This window comes from Podarcis melisellensis (assembly GCF_964234715.1).
Source record: "Podarcis melisellensis genome assembly, chromosome: 9".
Taxonomy (NCBI): Eukaryota; Metazoa; Chordata; class Lepidosauria; order Squamata; family Lacertidae; genus Podarcis; species Podarcis melisellensis.
In genome coordinates, this window is record NC_138541.1 from 72,546,522 (window position 1) to 72,568,617 (window position 22,096).

General features: G+C 43.6%; 1 protein-coding gene across 8 annotated transcripts in view; it reads left to right on the forward strand.

Moving 5' to 3' along the window:
* Window positions 1-22,096, forward strand: part of PROM1 (prominin 1) — a 254,938-nt gene that overhangs the window by 148,728 nt on the left and 84,114 nt on the right. For 7 of the 8 annotated variants that reach the window (XM_081925572.1, XM_081925575.1, XM_081925579.1 and 4 more), the window contains exons 2-3: window positions 5,552-5,631; window positions 11,078-11,483. In XM_081925572.1, the coding sequence (XP_081781698.1) occupies window positions 11,261-11,483 (223 nt within the window). In that variant the 5' untranslated portion in view covers window positions 5,552-5,631; window positions 11,078-11,260. The remainder of the gene's footprint in view (window positions 1-5,551; window positions 5,632-11,077; window positions 11,484-22,096) is intronic. The other variant, XM_081925573.1, reaches the window with a different exon arrangement.

Sequence of the window (22,096 nt, forward strand, 5' to 3'; positions counted from 1 at the left end):
TCCCCCGAGTGAGTTGAAAGCCCTCCTCCTGTTTTCCCTCTTGACATTTTCTAGGGATGATATTATGTTGCTTATTAATGTTTCCTCACTTGCTTCGCAGTGCCCTCATGGGGTGTGCTTTATAAATAATAATTGACTTTATACCAATTAGCAAAACTATAATCCCAAGAATTTGGGAAGCGGACTGAAATTCAAACCAGCTGCCAGTCTGGAGATGGCTGAATCTTGCTTCTGGAGATTATCGCTCTTTTGATGCTTTTACTGTGCTTTAATAAGCCAATTATAGCGCGGCTCATGTTTTACAAAGAGGGGCTTCCAGTCTTAACAGAGACTTGAAAACCATTTTTGAAAACTTCACCCAGCTCCTAATCATTGTGTTAATTCTTCTAAAGCAGGGGTCAGCAAACTTTTTCAGCAGGGGGCCAGTCCACTGTCCCTCAGACCTTGTGGGGGGCCGGACTATATTTTGAAAAATATATACTGTATGAACGAATTCCTGTGACCCACAAATAACCCAGAGATGCATTTTAAATAAAAGGGCACATTCTACTCATGTAAAAACATCAGGCAGTTCCCACAAATAACCCAGAGATGTGTTTTAAATAAAAGGACACATTCTACTCATGTAAAAACACTCTGATTCCTGGACCGTCCTCGGGCCGCATTTAGAAGGCGATTGGGCTGGATCAGGCCCCCAGGCCTTAGTTTACCTATCCATGTTCTAAAGTGATCTCCAGCAATGCTTGATCACTCAGCTGAGAGGCGACCAGGTACCCTCAATTATCGTTTGTCATTTATTTACTTATTTGATTTGTATTCCTCTCTTTTGATAAATTCCCCATGGCCCAGGCTGATGTCAAAAAATTAAAGTTACACCACCACAATATGAAAGAGCAGTAAAAACCACCACCACCCCACATTCTTGCATTGTTTTCAAGGCTAAATTCTCCTTGTGTTCAACAAGTTGCAGCTTCTTGAATCTTGGGCAATCCCAGGAAGAGGTTCCATTAGTTCAAGATGCATTTTTGTGTGTGTTTGTGTGTGGGAGGGTGATTTCCCAGTCTACATATTTATTTTACTTCTTTATTATAAATGAGCGCATAGTAAATGGAGTTATAAAGCCACAATTCTTCAAATTGTTGATTTCGTGGTGTTGTTAGTTTCCTGAAATGAGTTTCCTCATCTTAATTAATCAGGGTTGCCCTATGTGCAACTACATCTCTGAAGATGCTGATTCAACGCAGATGATAGCCATTATAGTGGTCATGAAGCTTACTGAGTGATCTTAGGAGAGTTAGGATAAAAGAGGGGAGCATCTTATATGTAATAATACTAATACTAATACTTTACCTTTTTTTTTTTAAACTACTATTAATATATTATTTATACCCCACCCATGTGACTGGTTGCTCCAGCCACTCTGGGCAGCTCCTAGACCCAGGGGTCAGCTAACTTTTTCAGCAGGGGGCCGGTCCACTGTTCCTCAGACCTTGTGGGGGGTCAGACTATATTTTGAAGGGGAAAAAAGAACAAATTCCTATGCCCCACAAATAACCCAGAGATGCATTTTAAATAAAAGGACACATTCTACTCATGTAAAAACACGCTGATTCCCGGGCTGGATTGAGAAGGCGATTGGGCCTGATCCAGCCCCCGGGCCTCAGTTTGCCTACCCATGTCCTAGACTGTGAGTTCCTAGACTTGCAGTGTTTCTCAAACTTGGGCCCCCAGCTTTTGTTTGACTACAGCTCCCATCAGCCCTGACCACTGTTCCTGCTAGCTAGGGATGATGGGAGTTGTAGTCCAACAACAGCTGGGGACCCAAGTTTGAGAAATACTCTTACAGAGGAATGGCAGGATGAAAGTGTAGCAGTTACTTCATAATATGCCTTTACTCTCCCATCCCCGGTCCATATTTAATTCTTAAAACTTGCTATCCTTCATTTGTTCTATAAAACCTAGATAAAGGTAAAGGGACCCCTGACTGTTAGGTCCAGTTGTAGCCGACTCTGGGGTTGTGGTGCTCATCTCCCTTTATTGGCCGAGGGAGCCGGCGTACAGCTTCTGGGTCATGTGGCCAGCATGACTAAGCCGCTTCTGGCGAACCAGAGCAGTGCACAGAAACACTGTTTACCTTCCCGCTGGAACGGTACCTATTTATCTACTTGCACTTTGATGTGCTTTCGAACTGCTAGGTGGGCAGGAGCAGGGACCGAGCAACGGGAGCTCACCCCGTCACAGGGATTCGAATTGCTAACCTTCTGATCAGCAAGTCCTAGGCTCTGTGGTTTAACCCACAGCGCCACCCACGTCCCTTTTTTTTAACTATCTACCTGTTACGAAATAATAAATACCGTATTTTTTGCACCATAACACTCACTTTTTTCCTCCTAGAAAGTAAGGGGAAATGTCTGTGCGTGTTATGGAGCGAATGCCTACGGGTGGTGGTGGTGGGGAATCTGCTGCAGTCGTGAGCAGAGGATCCATGGTTCCCCTTCCTTCCCTCCTCCGTGGTTACAAAGCATGGATCCACATGGATCCTCAGGATTTTTGCATTGGGCTGCTCCAAACTCACTGTCAGATCACATGTTTGTGGCCACAGCATGAACCACAAAAATCATATATCCACTATTTCGTTTAGAATATTTTTTTTCTTGTTTTCCTCCTCTAAAAACTACGTGCGTGTTATAGAGCGAAAAATACGGTAATTTTGATCAAGCTAGAAAAACAAAATACATATATACCTAGGTATTTCCAAAATGTATACCTACTAAAGGACTTTCGACTTTGTGAGCTTATTTACCAAAGATGCGCCACGCTAGTGGTGGCGCTTGTCATTCACAACCGCGGCGCTTGACTCAACGACGGCGTTTGTCATTCTCAATGGCGCCGTGCACGCCAAATTAACTCTTACATCAAAATATTATGTTAAGTATTGTATTGAGCCGCTATGCGGCAGCGGGGTCAGTGACACCTTTGACACGACTGATGTTTCTCCTAAGTAGGTGCCTAAACAATACTTATAAGTTTAAGTGTGGTGGTGTTGTATACTTAAATATAGGTGTATTGTAAATAAATGAGCAAATTAAAAAGTTTGTTTCTTTTTCCTCCCTTCTTTCGTAAACAAGAGATCAGGCGTAAGCATGGTGTCTGACATAAGCATAATAAAAGTTAATTTGGGGGCTAAACTAAATTTGGGGGCGCTGGCAGATCTTTGCACCCCAGCAGTGCATATGCCAAAGACTACGCTGTCTGGAATTGAAGGCTGTGTGGTCTTGTGTGGTATATTAAGATTGTTTACACGCTTTAGTATTTCAGAGGACTTGTCTGATATTATGGAATTTAAAATTGGTAAATTAACATTTGCTCCAGAGCTCTGTTGTTAAGACTCAGTGTGACTCTGCAGCTGCTAACTTTATTCTTAGGTACAGTTTATCAATTTGTAAAACTGTGTACCTGCTATGCCCTCAGATCTTTTGAAGGTCAATTAATGCCTGCTGCTATGGGTCGAATGTGCTATGCATCTAGAAATGAGTAAACAGGAAGTGTTATCAGCATGTTGTATAAAGAGCAGTGGAATGTAGGTGGAATGTTTGTAGCAGAGACACAGACCTCCAAGAGTCCCTATTTTCCAAGGACATCCCCAGGTTTACAGAAGTCGTTACGGTTTCTGAGTTGATCTTGGATGCTTTTCCTTACAAGGTAAAGGGACCCCTGACCATTAGGTCCAGTCATGACCGACTCTGGGGCTGTAGCGCTCATCTCGCTTTATTGGCCGAGGGAGCCGGCGTACAGCTTCCGGGTCATGTGGCCAGCATGTGCTTCCGGCATAACTAAGCTGCTTCTGGCGAACCAGAGCAGCGCATGGAAACGCCGTTTACCTTCCCTCCGGAGTGGTACCTATTTATCTACTTGCACTTTGATGTGCTTTCAAACAGCTAGGTTGGCAGGAGCAGGGAGCAGGAGCAACAGGAGCTCACCCTATCGCGGGGATTCGAACCGCCGACCTTCTGATCGGCAAGTCCTAGGCTCTGTGGTTTAACCCACAGCGTCACCCACGTCCCTATGCTTTTCCTTAGGACGTCCCTATTTTCATCTGATAAATGTTAGAGGGTATGGTAGGATGTCCCTATATTTATCAGAGAAATGTCAGAGGCTATGGAGTTATGCGACCCCCCCAAGCCAAGGACATAAGCAACTATACAACCTTTAGAAGACACCTGAAGGCAGCCCTGTATAGGGAGGTTTTTAAAATATTTAATATTTTATTATGTTTCTATATCTGTTGGAAGCCCTGCCCAGAGTGGCTGTGGCAACCCCACAGTCAGATAGGCGGGGTATAAATAATAAAATGATGATGATGATGAAATAGGATGTCCCTATTTTCAACGGAGAAATGTTGGAGGGTATGGAGACAATGTAATCCTTTTAAAATACCGGAAAAGAATCACAGGAAAACTGCATGCCAATCGCGTTCACAATAGCATACTTTACTTTTAAAGATTCTAGACTCTGGTTGTATTTACATATAATACAGAGCCACAACATGTTGCCTAAGTCAGCTATATTAGGCATTCACTTCCACTTTTCTCTACTTTTCACATTAGCAGGTTAAACAGACTATGTCTGAGCAGCGGTTCATGGTTTATTCACCATAAGTGACCATGATAGTTAGCCAGCCTTAAACAATAGATGTTGACTTGACGATTGTGGTTTGCTAGGGCGAAACAAACCATGACCATGAGTTTGAATTTCATGATGAACAAGCCCTGCTGTGCTTTGCTTACCCATTCACATGAGGAGAGGAGCAAAGTAGCTGTTTGGGGAATGTATGCACAGACATGGAACTAGTGAGAAGTATTTTTATGGCTTAGTTTTGCATGCTGTAAAGATAAAGGGACTCTGGGGTTGCGGCACTCTTCTCGCTTTACTGGCCGAGGGAGCTGGCGTACAGCTTCCGGGTCATGTGGCCAGCATGACTAAGCCACTTCTGGCGAGCCAGAGCAGCGCACAGAAATGCCGTTTACCTTCCCGCCGGAGTGGTACCTATTTATCTACTTGTACTTTGACGTGCTTTCGAACTGCTAGGTTGGCAGGAGCAGGGACCGAGCAACGGGAGCTCACCCCGTCGTTGGAATTTGAACCGCTGAGCCACCCGCGTCCCTTTGCATGCTGAGTTGCTAACTATTCTTGAGGATAAGTTTGATACTATTACACTGGCTGTAGCAAAATTCCTCTCAGAGGCAGTAAATATCAGAAATCAGTATGTACAGGCTAGAGCTCCTCTGTTGGCTACTAAAGCCGATCTTACACCTTAGTAACTGTTGATATTTACTATTGTTGTACTGTGTATTTTGGGTCTACGGACTACAATAAAGCTCCGTGTGTGAACTAAATACATTGTCAGTTAAAAACATCATTTATATAGCAAAACTACCCCCTTTATTTTTCTGTCATGAAGTAGGCATGCTGTTGTTTTCTGCTTCTAAGAATTGATTACTCTTTGTTCATTGGTCAGACACATTAGAGAAATATGCTCTTTTTATTACAGGTTTATCTTTGAACTTGGGAAAAGAAAGTACACATTTAATGGCTCAAAAACCTTATTATCCAAGTAACTGGAGAGGCTGGGTAAGTAGGATGTTTATATAAGAAATTAAATGCCACAAATTGAAGCTCAAAATTACTCTTAGGTTGTGTGGAGGTTTAGGTACTGAATACGCTAGGTAGATAACCTTTTCATATGTAATCAAGTTTAAATTCCATTTGAAAATAGTCTGGGCTATGACTATCTTGCATTATATATTGTACATATAAAAAGATAAAGGTAAAGGACCCCTGTCCAGTCGCGAACGACTCTGGGGTTGAGGCACTCATCTTGCTTTACAGGCCAAGGGAGCCAACGTTTGTCCGCAGTTTTTCTGGGTCATGTGGCCAGCATGACTAAGCCGCCTCTGGCGAACCAGAGCAGCGCACGGAAACGCCGTTTACTTTCCTGCTGGAGCAGTACCTATTTATCTACTTGCACTTTGATGTGCTTTCGAACTGCTAGGTGGGCAGGACCTGGGACTGAGCAATGGGTGCTCATCCCGTTGCGGGGATTCGAACCGCTGACCTTCTGATCGGCAAGCCCTAGGCTCTGTGGTTTAGACCACAGCGCCACCCGCGTCCCTACTGTACATATAGTCAAGGGATTATCTCTACTAGATTATATGTATTTGAGAACTTAACAACCTACAGGGCAATCCAAATTCCAGTCCACTACACTTGGAGGGGGTTAGAATACAGCTGAGGTGTCTTCTCATGAGTGAAAGCTACTGCAAGCAGTAGCTGGTGTAAACAGGACAGGTGGAGCTGAGCCAGCCAAGGACACACTGGATCCTAGGACAATCCATCTAGCAGTGAAAGCCCAGTTTGGTTCTCTCTTCTGTGCCAGCCTGGAGGTGATTCAGCACCCAGCCCTCCACTTTCTGCTCTGACCAGGGTAAGTTGCGGTGGTGACTCTGCTGCTGTATTCGGCCCTCCTGTTCCCAGCTGCAAGTCAGGATTGCTTTAGCAATGCGAAGAGCGGTTGATACTAAAAAGGATTCTAAAAGAAATGCCTAAAATAATTACAGTGATATCAGAGTGGCCACTTCATAGGCTATATCTCTGCATATATGAGGTATATGGCCTTGGCCCAGTAGACCTGAAGGAGCGTCTCCATCCCCATCGTTCAGCCCGGACACTGAGGTCCAGCTCTGAGGGCCATCTGGTGGTTCTCTCACTGTGAGAAGTGAAGTTACAGGGAACCAGGCAGAAGGCCTTCTCAGTAGTGGCACCTGCCCTGTGGAACGCCCTCCCATAGATGTCAAAGGGATAAACAACTACCTGACATTTAGAAGACATCTGAAGGCAGCCCTGTTTAGGGAAGTTTTTAATGTTTGAAGTTTTATTCTGTTTTTAATGCTCTGTTGAAAGCTGCCCATAGTGGCTGGGGAATAAATAAATTATTAGTATTATTATTATTAAACATTTGGATTTTTTGGCACAGGAAAAATATTTGCAGCCAGTTCTATCTCTGCCACAACCAAACATCAGACAAAGAAAGAGAGAGAGAGAACTAGTCTGAGACAGGAAAAGAACTGGTGTTGATAAAATGTCTGATGTTGTGGCCAGGCTTGAGAGTGCCCTATGCAACGAGCGTCTGAGCTTCTCCCTCTTTTGTTCAGGCAAGGCAGTGGCTTGAAAGATTTCTGGTTTCTGTATTTTTGTCTGTTGCCTGTCATGGACTGACCGGATGCAGAGAAGTGGTGGGAGGCAGTATCTGGGGAACCCCAAGGCAAGAAGGCTCAGAGCCCAGGGGGTGGTGTTGGTGGGACATCAGTGAGTGGAGAAGAGGGAGCAGGCTGGGAGGAAGAGGTTGGAAGCTGAAGGGATAACAGGGCTTAGTGAGCTGGAAGCACCTGTGGCAGAGAACAGTCCAGAAGCAGAGGCTGGAGAGGATGGGGCGAAGAGGCAGAAATGAGCCAGGCTGCTGAAGAAGTCATTTTCTCCCTGCCCTGGTCTCCCAGCACCCACTGCGGGTGGAGCAAAGAGACAAGGAGAAGAAAGAAGTCTCAGTTTGCATGGGGAGGACCTAGGGGAGAAGAAGCTCACTTAGTGTGGTGTTCACCTAGCATTTACTCCTTTGAGTTTGGTGGGAAGGGGTCCGTAGTTAGGCAATTAGGATCCAGGAGAAGCACATTTGCCTCTAAGTACTTCTCTCTTCTTTTACCGGATTAAGAAGAGAACCTTTTAATGAGGATGAAAGAGGAGAGTGCAAAATATGGTCTGAAGCTCAACATCAAAAAAACGAAGATCATGGCCACTGGTCCCATCACCTACTGGCAAATAGAAGGGGAAGAAATGGAGGCAGTGTGAGATTTTACTTTCTTGGGCTCCATGATCACTGCAGATGGTGACAGCAGTCACGAAATCAAAAGACGCCTGCTTCTTGGGAGAAAAGCAATGACAAACCCAGACAGCATCTTAAAAAGCAGAGACATCACCTTGCCAGCAAAGGTCCGTATAGTTCAAGCTCTGGTTTTCCCAGTAGTGATGTATGGAAGTGAGAGCTGGACCATAAAGAAGGCTGATTGCCGAAGAATTGATGCTTTTGAATTATGGTAATGGAGGAGACTCTTGAGAGTTCCATGGACTGCAAGAAGATCAAACCTCTCCATTCTTAAGGAAATCAGCCCTGAGTGCTCACTGGAAGGACAGATCCTGAAGCTGAGGCTCCAATACTTTGGCCACCTCATGAGAAGAGAAGACTCCCTGGAAAAGACCCTGATGTTGGGAAAGATGGAGGGCACAAGGAGAAGGCGATGACAGAGGACGAGATGGTTGGACAGTGTTCTTGAAGCTACCAGCATGAGTTTGACCAAACTGCGGGAGGCAGTGGAAGACAGGAGTGCCTGGCATGCTCTGGTCCATGGGGTCATGAAGAGTTGGACATGTCTAAACGACTAAACAACAACAACTTCTCTCTTCAGTCAATTGCTTGCTTGAGCTGACTGCTGGTGGAAAAGGGGAGTGTGATGAGATGTTTCCGTTGTTCTCACACACAAAGGTTACCCAAATATATATGACGTCCAGATAATTTTTTGGCAAACCAGAAATGGACTGCCTGCCAACTGGAGCTTAATTTGCCCATCTGTGTATTAGGAGAGAACTTGAAACTGCTTTTCATGTGCTGGATTAGAGCTTACTAATATAAAATGCATATGGCTATTGGCTTTGCTGTTAAGATTAGTAAGGTTTCCTCTCCTGGGGGCATTTTGGAGAATTTAAGTACTTTGATCTTTAACTGGTAAACTAGCAAATATAGTTTACCATTTATAATAGGAAGGAAGGGGGGCAATTATGTCCAGCTTTGAAAAGAAAGCAATGGGATGAATGAACTGTGAAGCTGATTTCGATTCATGATACTCGTCTACTTCCAAAGTCTACTTTGGCAGAAATTGGAGGTGCTGGATAGGGACCCAGTGAGACAGAAGGGACCAATATTAGGGCTCTTCAGTGTGTTTAGCCTGACTAAGCTTTGACTCAAGCAGGCACTCTGTGTGCACTGGGCTTTCTTTTGGGATGAACAGGAGGGGGGCATTTTCTTGCTGAGTTGGCATTAGATTGGGATGTATTTTTGATGCTTAATGATTGGGTTCATTTCTTTGCAAAGAGAGCTTATTACAAATGCATCTTTAACCACTACTCTTCCCCACCTGGCCCCCAGTCAGCAGCAGAGGAGACTTTGATAACACCCCACCCTGTGCCTTTCCATTCACTTCTGTTTGCTCGTGCCTTGGCCTTTGCAGAGTTTGAAAGAATGATCCTTGATGAAAATTGGTTGCTGAACAGGGCTCTGTTGCGTTGACCATTGCAAAAACAGGAGGTATCCTTGTAAAATACATGTTTCTGGTAATATGCCCTCCACATATTGCAGAACTACAACTCCCATCATCACTGGCCATTGGCTATGAAAGCTAGGGCTGAAGGGAGTTGTAGTTGAGCTACATATAGAAGCCAGAAGCCCCCAATGTCTGTGGAACCAGTGTCATTACTGAACCTTGAGAGAACTTGGTAGGGAGGCCTTGTTGTTTGAGGAGCTTGGTGCCGCCTCTGTAAGTGATGTTGGGATGAGTGTTCGGACCCCTGGGTGCTCAGGGGTCCATCCTCTCTCCCATGCTTTTCAACATCTATATGAAGTCGCTGGGAGAGATCATCAAGGGATTTGGCCCGGGTCTTCCCCAAGATGCAGATGAATTCAAAACTAGTGAGGGTGGTGAACGTCGTGTGAGGATGTCTAGAGAAGGTTGGAGGATGGATAGCTGTCAATGGATTGAGGTTGAAACCCAACAAGATAGGGGGCTGAAGGGCAGGTGTGGGGGACTCCCTGGTCCTGAATGGGATAACTGTGCACCTAAAGAACCAGGTGTGCAGCCTTGGGGTCATTCTGGACTCACAGCTGTCCGTGGAGGTGCAGGTTAATTCTGCATCCAGGATAACTGTCTACCAGCTCCATTTGGTATGCCGGCTGAGAACCTACCTGCCTGTGCACTGTTTTGCCAGAGTGGTTCATGTTCTACTTATCTTCTGCTTGGACTACTGCAATGCGCTTGGAAACCACAACCAACCCAGAAAGTGGCAGCTAGACTGGTGACTGGGATAGGCTTCTGGGACCATATAACACCGGTCCTAAAGGATCTACATTGGTTCCCAGTACGTTTCTGAGCACAATTCACAGTGTTGGTGCTGACCTTTGAAGCCCTAAATGGCCTCAGCCCAGTGTACCTGAACAGTGGCGTAGCGTGGGGGGTGCAGGGGGGCCGGCGGCACAGGCCCAACATCTGGGGGTTAGGGTTAGGGGGCGCAAATCCACGGGTTAGGGGGCGCAAATCCACAGGTTAGGGGGCGCAAATTACTTGCCTTGCCCCGGGTGCTGACAACCCACGCTACGCCACTGTACCTGAAGGAGGGTCTCCACCTCCACTCAGCCTGGACATTGAGATTTAGCTTTGAGGGCCTTCTGGCAGTTCCCTCACTGTGAGAAGTTACAGGGAACAAGGCAGAGAACCTTCTCAGTAGTGGCACCCATTTTGTGGACCACCCTCCCATCAGATGTCTAGGACATAAACATTTAGAAGACATCTGAAGGCAGCCCTCTATGAGAGAAAGTTTAAATGTTTTGATGTTTTGCTGTGTTTTTATAATTTGTTGGAAGCCACCCAGAGTGGCTGGGGCAATTCAGTCAGATGAGCAGGGTACAAATAGTAAAATCATCATCATTAATAGGAAATGCTGCTTTTAATTTTAGTTTTTCTCTTTCAAAGTCTCAAGTGTTGCACAAAAGAATTCTGAGCAACCTTTATCCTCCCTCTTTACAGTAGTGGAAAGCCCCGTCTTTCAGTGTTGCACAGGATCACATCTATCTGTTTAGCTTTCCAACAGGGCAGTGTGCTAAAACGTTACAGGCGACTGCGTGTGTTTCACACTGTTGTTAGGCTTCCTTGTGGGTTGAAATGCTACTTAATAAACAGCTGTTTTCTCTCATTGCCAGAGATGGAGCCCTAACTGAATCCTGTGAAGAGCTGCCAAAAAAGCCTTTGGAAGCAAGTGCGCTTTCTGGATTGAGGAAACAGCCGAGGAAAGACTCCTGTTTTGCTTGACGGATCTGGGCAGAATATTTGAGCCCCGCTCCCCCCCCCCAACGTCTACCTCATTTTATGCATTTTGGTCCGTCATGGCTGGGGAACTCTGTCTACTGCTCCTGTTACTGTTTTGTGGAAGAACGATTTCCGAAGTGCAGCCTTTATACCAACCGCCTTCCGAAACTCTGGATTTTGGGTTTGTTCCTGCAAAGACTTACGACACCGCAGCGTACCACGAACCTGGAGCAATAGGCATTTTGTTTCGATTAGTCCACACTTTCCTCTATTTAGTGCAACCAAATTATTTTCCTCAAGGTAAGTCTTTAATATTGAACTGTCCTAAAGCATGTGTGCTGGTTGAGGCTTTAGTTTGGCATGGCAGCTCTTATCACAGACTATAGTTTGTGAGCGTACCTTCAGAAAATAATAATAATAATAATAATAATAATAATAATAATAATAATAATAATAAATATTTATTAAATTTGTATAGCACCCTATACCCACAGCTCTGAATGGGCTGGAACTGCAGTTGTATAATAATAATAATAATAATAATAATAATAATAATAATAATAATAATAATAATAGATGAGGTGAAAAAACTTGCAAAGGGAATGTAGACAGCCCTATAAGTCAGCAATTTAGAATCTACATGTGATGGGCAGTCCATTAAATAGTACGAGTATGGAAGTTTCTTTAGTCTGTTGCAGATTTTTTTTTCTTGTAGACCTCTAAATATGTAGATGAGAGCAGTGTGCTTTAAACTTCCTAAACTGGGGGAGCCAGTTGGAGTAGGTACATAGACCTTCTTGTCCATAGGTGTGAACCTTTTAAAATAAAAATATATTACACTAATGATAGACTTATGTATTGTGGAATTAGTTGGTCACCTGAAAGCCCATTCTAGAGTACAAATTCTAACTACTTTTGCCATACTTCAGATGTTACACTTGTCTGCACCATTATATTCTCCTACATGGGTTCTCAGTGACCTCTGCAGCAAGATTGCACTATAGAGCAGTAGTGTGAGAATCTTTTGGACTGCAATTAATAGATTCAGAAGACTGTCAGTGATGTCTCTTCCTTTGGCTGATTAAGGGTCAGACAAGTGAGAGAGGAGCAATTAGATCTCTCTTAAAAGCAGTTGTAGGTGTCGTGGAATTTGAACAAGAGTGTGGTACTAAGGAAATGGTGTTGTACCCTTTTTACCCTTCCATGTTCTCCCCCTCCCCTGCCCTGTTTTTTGTTCTGCTGGGGGGGGGGGAATAATGCCCATACATTTTCCATAAAGGAGCAGCTGGATTTGGATCTAGATTGTGAAACTGGGGAGAAAGGATCACCACCACACAGGCACATTCCTGATCCACTTTGAGAGGTCCATGTTGCTTCTTTTAAGAGATATCTTGGCATCTCGTCTAACTTGAACCTTAGGTAGTATACAACAACAACCCAGAAGTTGTTAGGGGGATCAATATGGCTTATGTTCATCTTCTAACAATGGAAGACCTTCCCAGAGTTGTGTTGGCAGCCCTTTTAAGGTATTGTGCAACCTCCTCCTTCTGCCTGCCCTCTCGCCCAGTTTCTGATCCATAGCACAAGAACCATCACATTGGCTTGAAACATGGTTCTGTGCTTCTCCTCAAGGTTCTTAATCTTTTGCTTTCTTCCTTCAAATTTGAAAGATAGGCCCTCTGGAAATTCCCACCTAAAAAAAAGTGTTCTTTCTCCTCAGAATATCTGTCAGGTCCCTATACTGGGATCTCAGGTTCAAAAAATGCCTAGGAACCTCTTTGAAGAGCACAACGGATTTATCGAGGACTTTGAGGCCTTTTTTATAATGATGTCCCAGAATGATATCTCTTTGTTCCCTGGTCTTAAAGACCACAATACAATCGAAGGTTATTTTAGTCTCTTTTTTAGGACCAAATCTGTAAGCTTTCTCCACCCAATCTTCCACTTCCTCTTTTTTCAGATCCCAGAATTCCACAAAATATCTTATCAAAGATTCTCTGAGTTTATCCTGATCCAGATAAGGGAGCCCTCTGAATCTCAGATAAGATTCTTTCGCACTCAATTGGAGAAACTTCAGTCTCCACCCACCCAATGCTGGTCAATGGGGCAAGGGACGGGGGCGTTGATTGAGTGGCTGTCTGCCACTGATGGAGTGACACTACACTTGGTGTCACTCAGTTGATGCAGACCTCAATGGATGGAGCTGAGCTGGATCCCAAGCCACTCTCTTAGCCAGCCCTGGCTGACAAAGGGCCAGGGACCCACCTGAAGCTGGTGTTGGGAACTATCCTAATGTGCCTGCCCCTCCTGACCTCCCATAGCTGCTGCCAGGTTGTAGATGCTGCAGTAACTCCACTGCTCTTCACAGTCTTGGTGGTGCAGCAGCAGGTTAGCATTGCTTTGCACATTCTTGTGAAAATGCTCAGCACAGAGCATTCTCAAATTATAGAGCAGGCCATAGGGATGTTGATCTCACAGCAGGACAGCGCTAGAGACCACTTACTTCCTACAGCACCCGGTATTCCCAGACGGTCTCCCATCCAAGTACTAACCAGGCCTGACCCTGCTTAGCTTCCGAGATCAGATGAGATCGGGCGTGTTCAGGGTAGTATGGGTGGCCAACTAGCTAGGCAAATCGTGGGAGCTGAAGAGAGGCAGAGAGCATATGGGAGGACTGGTCAACCTCATTCCTTGGCTGGCAGACTTTAGCAGGGTATCTGGGGGTGCCCTGCTCCCCTTCCTATGGAATTAGTGTTCCAAGCCAGGATCCCGGACTGCGTGGAGCATTTTGCCTGCAAAAGAAATGACTACCAGGAAGTTGAGTTGATGGGTTCATAGGGTAGCATGACTTTTTAGAAAGGGGAGGGGGAATTGAAACCTTTTGACCAGGAAGTCGGGGTGAACAACCCGCGTCCCTCTATATGAACTTGGACTCCAGAGCCCCATTAGTTTCAACCAGCATAGCTGGAGATTACAAGAATTGCAGTCTAGCAACATCGGCCAAAGGGAGAGGTTCACCAACCCTCCCATAAAAGAGGGTCTGCCATTCTTGCCATTCCATTTGCTGCTTTAATGTGTTTTCCTTTGGGTTTAATTCTCCTTGGTTGATTCAGCTAATATTTAAGATTTCTCCTTGAAAGATTGCCCTTGCATGCTAATTACTTGAGCAAGCTTTTCATTCATTTGCATCTCTTTGAAGACTTCTATGTAATGAGCCATGCAAATATTGCACAGAGGGTTCCCATTCCTTTTTGCTGGTCTCGATCCGGGGCGTTTAGCGCTGCAGCACGTTGTGCAGCATGTTAGCAGGTGAGACTTTTCTTAGGAGGGATATTTGGGGTGAGGAAAGCTTCTGCCAAAGTGCCAAGCTAGGGTTAAGGACGTCGGCAGGGTTAGTTAAGACCTGGCCATCTTTACTGCAGAAAGCAAATAATGCCCCGGTATGGCTACCCTTTATCACATACACAGCCCAACAAGACAATGACAATAACCCACCAACAGCATACAAATCAATATTGCTAACCTGATCCAAAACACCCACCCACCCCACTCACACATGAAAACAAAGACCACCACAGCCAATCACAAACAAACAACCACACCCTAGGCCAACCCCAACCTCTCTCACCCCCAAAGGAACACAACTGAACAACACAAGCAACGCTGGCACCAAACCCTACATACATTAGGCATAACAGAAACATTGCCACCCGACCCCACCCATCTTCCCTCCCTCCACCCCTTCTTTTTTTTCCCTCCCCCTAATGTCTCAACAAATGAAACGGATTTGTAAAAATGTTACATGGAAAAAATATGAGAGACATTACACCTACTTCTGTAAAACAAGAAAACCTTTAATAATTTTTTTTAAAAAAAATAACATGGCTACAGAACTGCAGTGCAAAATTCAGAGAAGTGCAAAAAAAAAGCAAATAATGGCAATTAGTTGTTTTAGTTGCATCAGCAGCAAACATAATACCTTGCTGCATGTTCCAGTTGAGAGCCAGTGTGGTGTAGTGGTTAAGAGCGGTAGACTCGTAATCTGGGGAACCAGGTTTGCGTCTCCGCTCCTCCACATGCAGCTGCTGGGTGACCTTGGGCCAGTCACACTTCTCTGAAGTCTCTCAGCCCCCCTCACCTCACAGAGTGCTTGTTGTGGGGGAGGAAGGGAAAGGAGAATGTTAGCCGCTTTGAGACTCCTTTGGGTAGTGATAAAGCGGGATATCAAATCCAAACTCTTCTTCTACTTCTTCCATCTCCCTCGATCTGAGCAGTCATGTTGGAAGTAGTGGACAAGTGTTTGCATCATAGGTGGTTTCCGCATCCCTTCCACTTTAACAAACTTCGGATGTTACAGGAATACACCTGCCACCTGCTCTGGCCATCGGCTGAGGGCAATTGGGCTGCAACAATATCTGGAATGCAGCATGTTAGCTATCTCTAGTGTAGACACAGTACTGAGCTGGCAGGACAAATGGTCTGACAGCTGGCATATTTGATCAGATTTTGTCTATGGTGGCATTCTCAATGTGCCCTTAAATCACAGGAGGCCTTAACTGGCCGTGCAAAACACTTGTGACGCATCCTTTCTGTTTTAAAGTGCTTCCATGAGTCATTTGGTTGCTTTTCAATAAATCCTATAAGATTGACTTTAATGCATTCAAAGTGCATGCCTGGATCCACCTGCAAATGTTTTAAATACAAATGAGAGGATTTGAAGATATGAACACTCAAGTTTATTATGCTTTCAGTGCGACTTGAAGCTGACTTTGTAAATTGTTAACTGAGTGCTTTAGTTGCGGTGCATAGAGAGCTCATCATTCATGGTTCTCAGCCTTTTAAACATATTAAGAAGTTTATGGTAAAAGGGTTAAAATGGAAAGCCTTTAGCTGTGATTATTAGACCACAAGTAGAGGCATTTATTTGGCAAGGGAGGGGTACATACAAGTGATGATGTGTGCTTTCTGTCTGCTTCTGTTTAGCTATGCATAACTTTGTAAGAGAATTGAAGTATAAGCAACAGAATACATGGAGTTCTGTGTCTTTATTTTCATTTATCTAAGGAGTTTGTGTAAAAGTTTCGCAGCATTTTTTTTTTAAAAAACCAAGCAATTCAAGAAGGATGTCTGCCTGAGTTAAGGGCAGCTGTGGAGAAGCTGCTTAACTCTTTCCTCACTGGTCATTTTCCAGTTCAAAAGCTCCTCTCATCATTCATGGTGCTTGGCAGGGGGTTGGACTTGATGGCCCTTGTGGTCTCTTCCAACTCTATGATTCTATGATTTGAGGGTGGGGGAAGACGGCTTTCTTGTATCCTTTCTGCAGTGGGTGAAAAGCAAGTTGGGTAGCGTTTGAGCTGAGAAATGACTAGTGCATAATCTTTTTAAAATAGATCTTTGGATATCATGACATTTACAGGATGAATCCAAGAGTGAGCTCTAACAGCAAGTTGCTAAGTAAGAATTTGACAGACTTACTTAGGTTTGAGGTTCCCATAACTGAAAGGAGTAAATCTACTAAAAACATGTCATGTTTACATCATTCCTTATAGCAAATTTGGTGTGTGAGTCCTGACAGGACAGAAAACCTGAGTGGGTTGAACAAATTGGCTTTCTTGAGACTTCCATAGCTAACTGTATTCTGGAGAAGGACCTAGCTGGTTAAAACTCTGAACAGGAACTCTCTTGTTTGTGGGTGAGATATGCTGAAAGTCAGGCATAGGCAAACTCGGCCCTCCAGATGTTTTGAGACTACAAGTCCCTTGATCCCTCGCTAACAGAACCAGTGGTCAGGGTTGATGGGAATTGTAGTCCCAAAACATCTGGAGGGCCGAGTTTGCCTATGCCTGCTGTAAGTCTTCAGGTTTCATCCTCTGAGCCGTGGACCCACTATATATCTTGTAGTGGGATCATGGAGTGGGTGATATTCTTATCAAGGTAGCATGGAATTATGCATGGTTGTTCCCAACCGTAATCTCTTCATCTTTAAATTCCTGGCTATGTAGTATTTAGCACCAGATGAGCTTTGTAAGGCACATTAAGGTGTTCTATGTTGGAAGGGATGTGATTCTGTTGGCACGTGATGGCCATGCAAGGTTTTAGGAAAGGTAGTAAGTAGATGGTATTAAAAATATCATTGGTTACAAAATACTATTAAACTCTTTCGGACCTTGGAGAATCTTTGTATTAAAAAGTCCAGTTATTAATAGCTGTCAGATACAAGTTGCAAAAGCATTGCAATGTGGAAATGATTCAGGGCTGGTAGGAGCAAATATGGGAAGTCATTGTGGAGAAAACTCCCTCCAGTTAAAGGGAATCACATTGCACGGTGCAAGGTATCCGGGTGCTCAGGCATCTTCACTTGGTTGCAAGTGACCAATAGCCACGTGCAAAATGCGCCTGGCGAATTTCAAATGCTGGCAGGGGACGCTCTGTACTTCAGAAATTGATCTGAAGCTTGAAGGGCTTAAACATTTGGTGGGGGGGGGGGAGGAGAAATGGAAACTATAATGTGTGTGTGTGTGTGTGTGTGTGTGTGTGTGTGTGTGTGTGTAAAAGGTTCCTTGCTTGCTGCACTTTCTGAGTAAGCCTGAATAAGTTAACTTGCCATTGTGACTCCTTGATCTGCTAACATCTGCAGCCCAGGGCTCCCTCAGGGAGGAAGAGTGGGATATATATTTTTATATAGAATAAATAAATAAAAATTGCTACCAGGCCCTGCAGTTCCTTCCAGTCTATGAGTAATCCAATTAATAATTTTGATAGCAATGAATAGGACGAGAGCCCAATAAATATTGATTCTGGACTGAAGCTTGAAAGTGCGATCTAGTGGATATTGAGCTGGCTGCTCATTCAATAAATTATGTGCTTAATGGCGCTTGGGGAGTAGCAGGAAAGAGAAGTGAATGAGACTTGGAGCTAATAAATGCTTTGATGAAAACTTTTCTTGGCATGTTTTAACATATTTTGCTCTTTTAGAGGGAACTACTGGAGTTCTCCGTGGCCTCTGCCTTTCCCTTCCCTTCCAACCAAAACCCGGATCATGTGGATTTGAGCAACATCACTTAATTGGCTAATCCATAATCTCTCTTGCCATATGTTGCTCTGTTTTTCTTTCTAAGTGTGTTAGTGACACAGAGGTATTTTTGGACTGTGCTTTCTAAACCAAGTCTGATGTCCAACTGGGTTTGAGCGAAATAATGGAGGTCTATTACTGAACTCCCCAAAATACACCACTCTGAAAATTAAGGTGACTCAACCCTGCAAGAGGCTTGCTGCTGTGTCTGTGGGCAAACCAAGCAGGTTTCCACGGTGGCAGTGTGAAATGAGAGCAATATGGGATTCTGCATGCATTATTTGGTTGTTAGGTGTCCCCTTCAGGCTTTCTGCCAGACTTAGGCTGCATTCTTAACCATGTCTAGGTAAAGGGACCCTGACCATTAGGTCCAGTCGTGGCCAACTCTGGGATTGTGGAGCTCATCTCGCTTTATTGGCTGAGGGAGCCGGCTTATAGCTTTCGGGTCATGCGACCCGCATGACTAAACCGCTTCTGGCAAACCAGAGCAGCGCACGGAAACGCCGTTTACCTTCCCGCCAGAGCGGTACCTATTTATCTACTTGTACTTTGACGTGCTTTCAAACTGCTAGGTTGGCAGGAGCAGGGACCGAGCAACAGGAGCTCACCCCATCGCGGGGATTCGAACTGCCGACCTTCTGATCAGCAAGTCCTAGACTCTGTGGTAAATCCCACTGAATTACTTTAAAATGAATCCCCGATATAAATTTTTATTAGTTATTCCATAAAAAAAAAAAAAAAAACAAAGGTTAACACACAGGTAAAGGAAAAGGTACACAAAAAGGGATAAAAAAAAAACAATATACAATCAAAATAAATAAAAAATACAAAAATACACAAAATTATTATTTTCTTAACTCTCCTAATTCGTGGCTATATCTTTCAGGACTTCCTTCAGCTTGGCCGCAAATCATTCGAAGCAGTAGATAGGGTTACACGTTTCATCGTTGATATTGCCATTATACCTACTTTTGTTCTCTATTTTCCTTACACAATATCCCATAATCTATCACAGTACATCTTTAAATCCCTTTAGCGTTATTTGCCCTTCACTTATACATTCCAGATAATCTACGTACTTTCCCCAGTCCTTAGTGAACACTTGGTCTTTTATATATCTAATTTTCCCCGTTAATTTATCGAGCTCTGCATATTCCGATAGTTTAGCTCTCCACTCCTCCACTGTTGGGGTTTCCTGCTGTTTCCACCTCTGAGCTATTACAACCCTTGCTGCCGCGAGCGCATAGTATACCAATCTGTGATCTTCCTTTTTTATCTCTTGTCGTAGTATCCCTAATAGGAAGATTTCCGGTTTTTTTATAAACGTGTACTTTAGTATCTTTTTTAATTCCGTATATACCTTCTCCCAAAACTGTTTTATTTTTCGGCATTCCCACCACATGTGGTAGAAGGAGCCCTCCACCTCTTTGCACCTCCAACACTTGTTATCCACCTTGTACATTTTTGAGAGTTTCATAGGTGTCAGGTGCCACCTATAAAACATCTTCATAACGTTTTCTTTTATCACAGTACACGCCGTAAAGTTCAACCCGTCCTTCCATAACCTTTCCCAATCCTCGAATTGTATACTATGGCCTATATCTTTCGCCCAGCGGATCATCACTGATTTGACTTCCTCATCGGCTAGATTCCAGTCTAACAGCATTCTATACACCTTAGATATATTTTTCACTTTGTTGTTTATTATCTCCGTCTGAAATTTAGAGTCTTTATCCGCATAGCCTCTTTCTTTAATATCCTTGCTAAGCATCTGGTTTACCTGTTGGTGGTGGAGCCAATCGTAAACATATTCTTTTATTTGGTCATAAGGTTTGGTTCTCCACTTTCCATCTACCTTTGTTACTAGTTGGTTGTATGTTGCCCAGTTGCTTCTCATATTAGTGACTTTTATACTTGTTATTTCAAGGGGTGACAGCCAGTGTGGTGTTTTCGGTTCCAGCAGGTTTTTATATCTTTCCCACACTTCAATTAGCGACCCTCTGAAGATATGGTTACTGAAACCTTTATGTACTTTCATTTTGTTCTTCCACAAATAGGCGTGCCAACCGAAGCAGTTATCGAAGCCCTCCAAATCGAGTAGCTCCGTATTTTCCAGTTTGACCCAATCCTTTAGCCAGCTCAGGCACGATGCCTCGTAGTACAATTTCAGATCTGGCAGGGCAAATCCCCCCCTTTCCCTTACGTCTGTTAGTAATTTGAATTGAATTCTGGGTTTTCTGCCCTGCCAAATAAATCTCGAAACTGACCTCTGCCATTCTCTGAAAATCCTACTCCCTTTTATTATAGGGATAGTCTGGAATAGGAACATTAATCTTGATAGGACGTTCATCTTAATTATATTAATCCTTCCCCACATTGACAGTTTTAACCGTCCCCATTTTTCTAAATCTCTCTTTATTTCCCTCCACACTGGCTCATAATTATTTTTATATAGGTCTATATTTTTAGATGTTAGCCAGATGCCGAGATATTTAACTTTTTTGGCCGTCTCTATCTGCGTTTGCTGTTGGATTGATTCTATTGTCCTTGGGTCTACATTTTTACATATCATTTTTGTTTTTGTCTTGTTTAGTTTGAACCCAGCCACTTCTCCGAATAGTTCTATCTCCTTCAGTAACTCTTTTGTTGAGGTTACTGGGTCTTCTGTCATCACTACTAGGTCATCCGCAAAGGCCTTGATTTTGTATACGTTATGTCCTAAAGTCACTCCTTTTATATTTCCATTTTGTCTTATAGAATTTAGGAGGACTTCTAATACTGTTATAAATAGTAACGGAGAGAGCGGGCATCCTTGTCTTGTTCCCTTTCGTATCTTTATCTCTTCCGTTACCGTATTGTTTACAATCAATTTGGCCTTCTGTTCTTTGTATATTGCCCTTACCCCGTTGAAAAAGTCGTTGCCTACGTCCATATACTCTAGGTTTCTCAGCATGAAATTCCATATGACATTATCAAATGCCTTTTCGGCATCAATAAACATCATGATAACTTGTTTGTCAATCCTGACAGACAAGAATTCTAGCATGTCGATAATACTTCTTGTATTGTCTCTCATCTGTCGGCCTGGCAGAAATCCTGCCTGGTCTGTATGGATAATATCTGCTAGGACGTTTTTTAACCTTCTTGCTAGAATTCCTGCAAATATCTTATAATCTATATTCAACAGTGAGATTGGCCTGTAATTTTTTACTTGCGTTAGGTCCGCGTCCTGTTTGGGGATAAACGTGATGTATGCTTCCTTCCAAGTTTCCGGAATTTCTCCTTTCTTTAAGATGTTATTCATAGTCTTTTTCAGGGGTCCCACCAATATAGATTTCATTTCTTTATAATAACCAGCAGTAAATCCATCTGGACCTGGTGCTTTACCCCTCTTTAGGTCCCTAATTAACTCCTCTATTTCCTCATTTTCAATTGGGGTATTTAATCTTCGTTTTCCTTCTGTTGGGATTTTTTGTCCCCCTTTCTCCTTCAGAAATCTATCTATCTTCCTCAAGCCAACTCTCTCTTGGTCTTTATACAAATTTCTATAGTAGTTAAGGAACTCACTCCTGATTCCTTTGGGGTCAGTTCTTTCTTCCCCATCTGTTATTATTTTGTTAATTATCCCTTGCTCTTTCCTCTTTTTAGTTTGCCAGGCAAGCCATTTGCCTGGTTTGTTCGCAAATTCGAAATTTCTTTGCCTAAGTCTTTTAATGTTCCACTCTACCTCTCTGTTTAGTATTGTGGCAAACTGAGTTTGTAAGATTTTTATTTTTTCCTTTGTTTTTGGGCAGTTGGGCTTTTGAACTAATTTTTGTTCGTTTTCCATTATCTGTCTTAG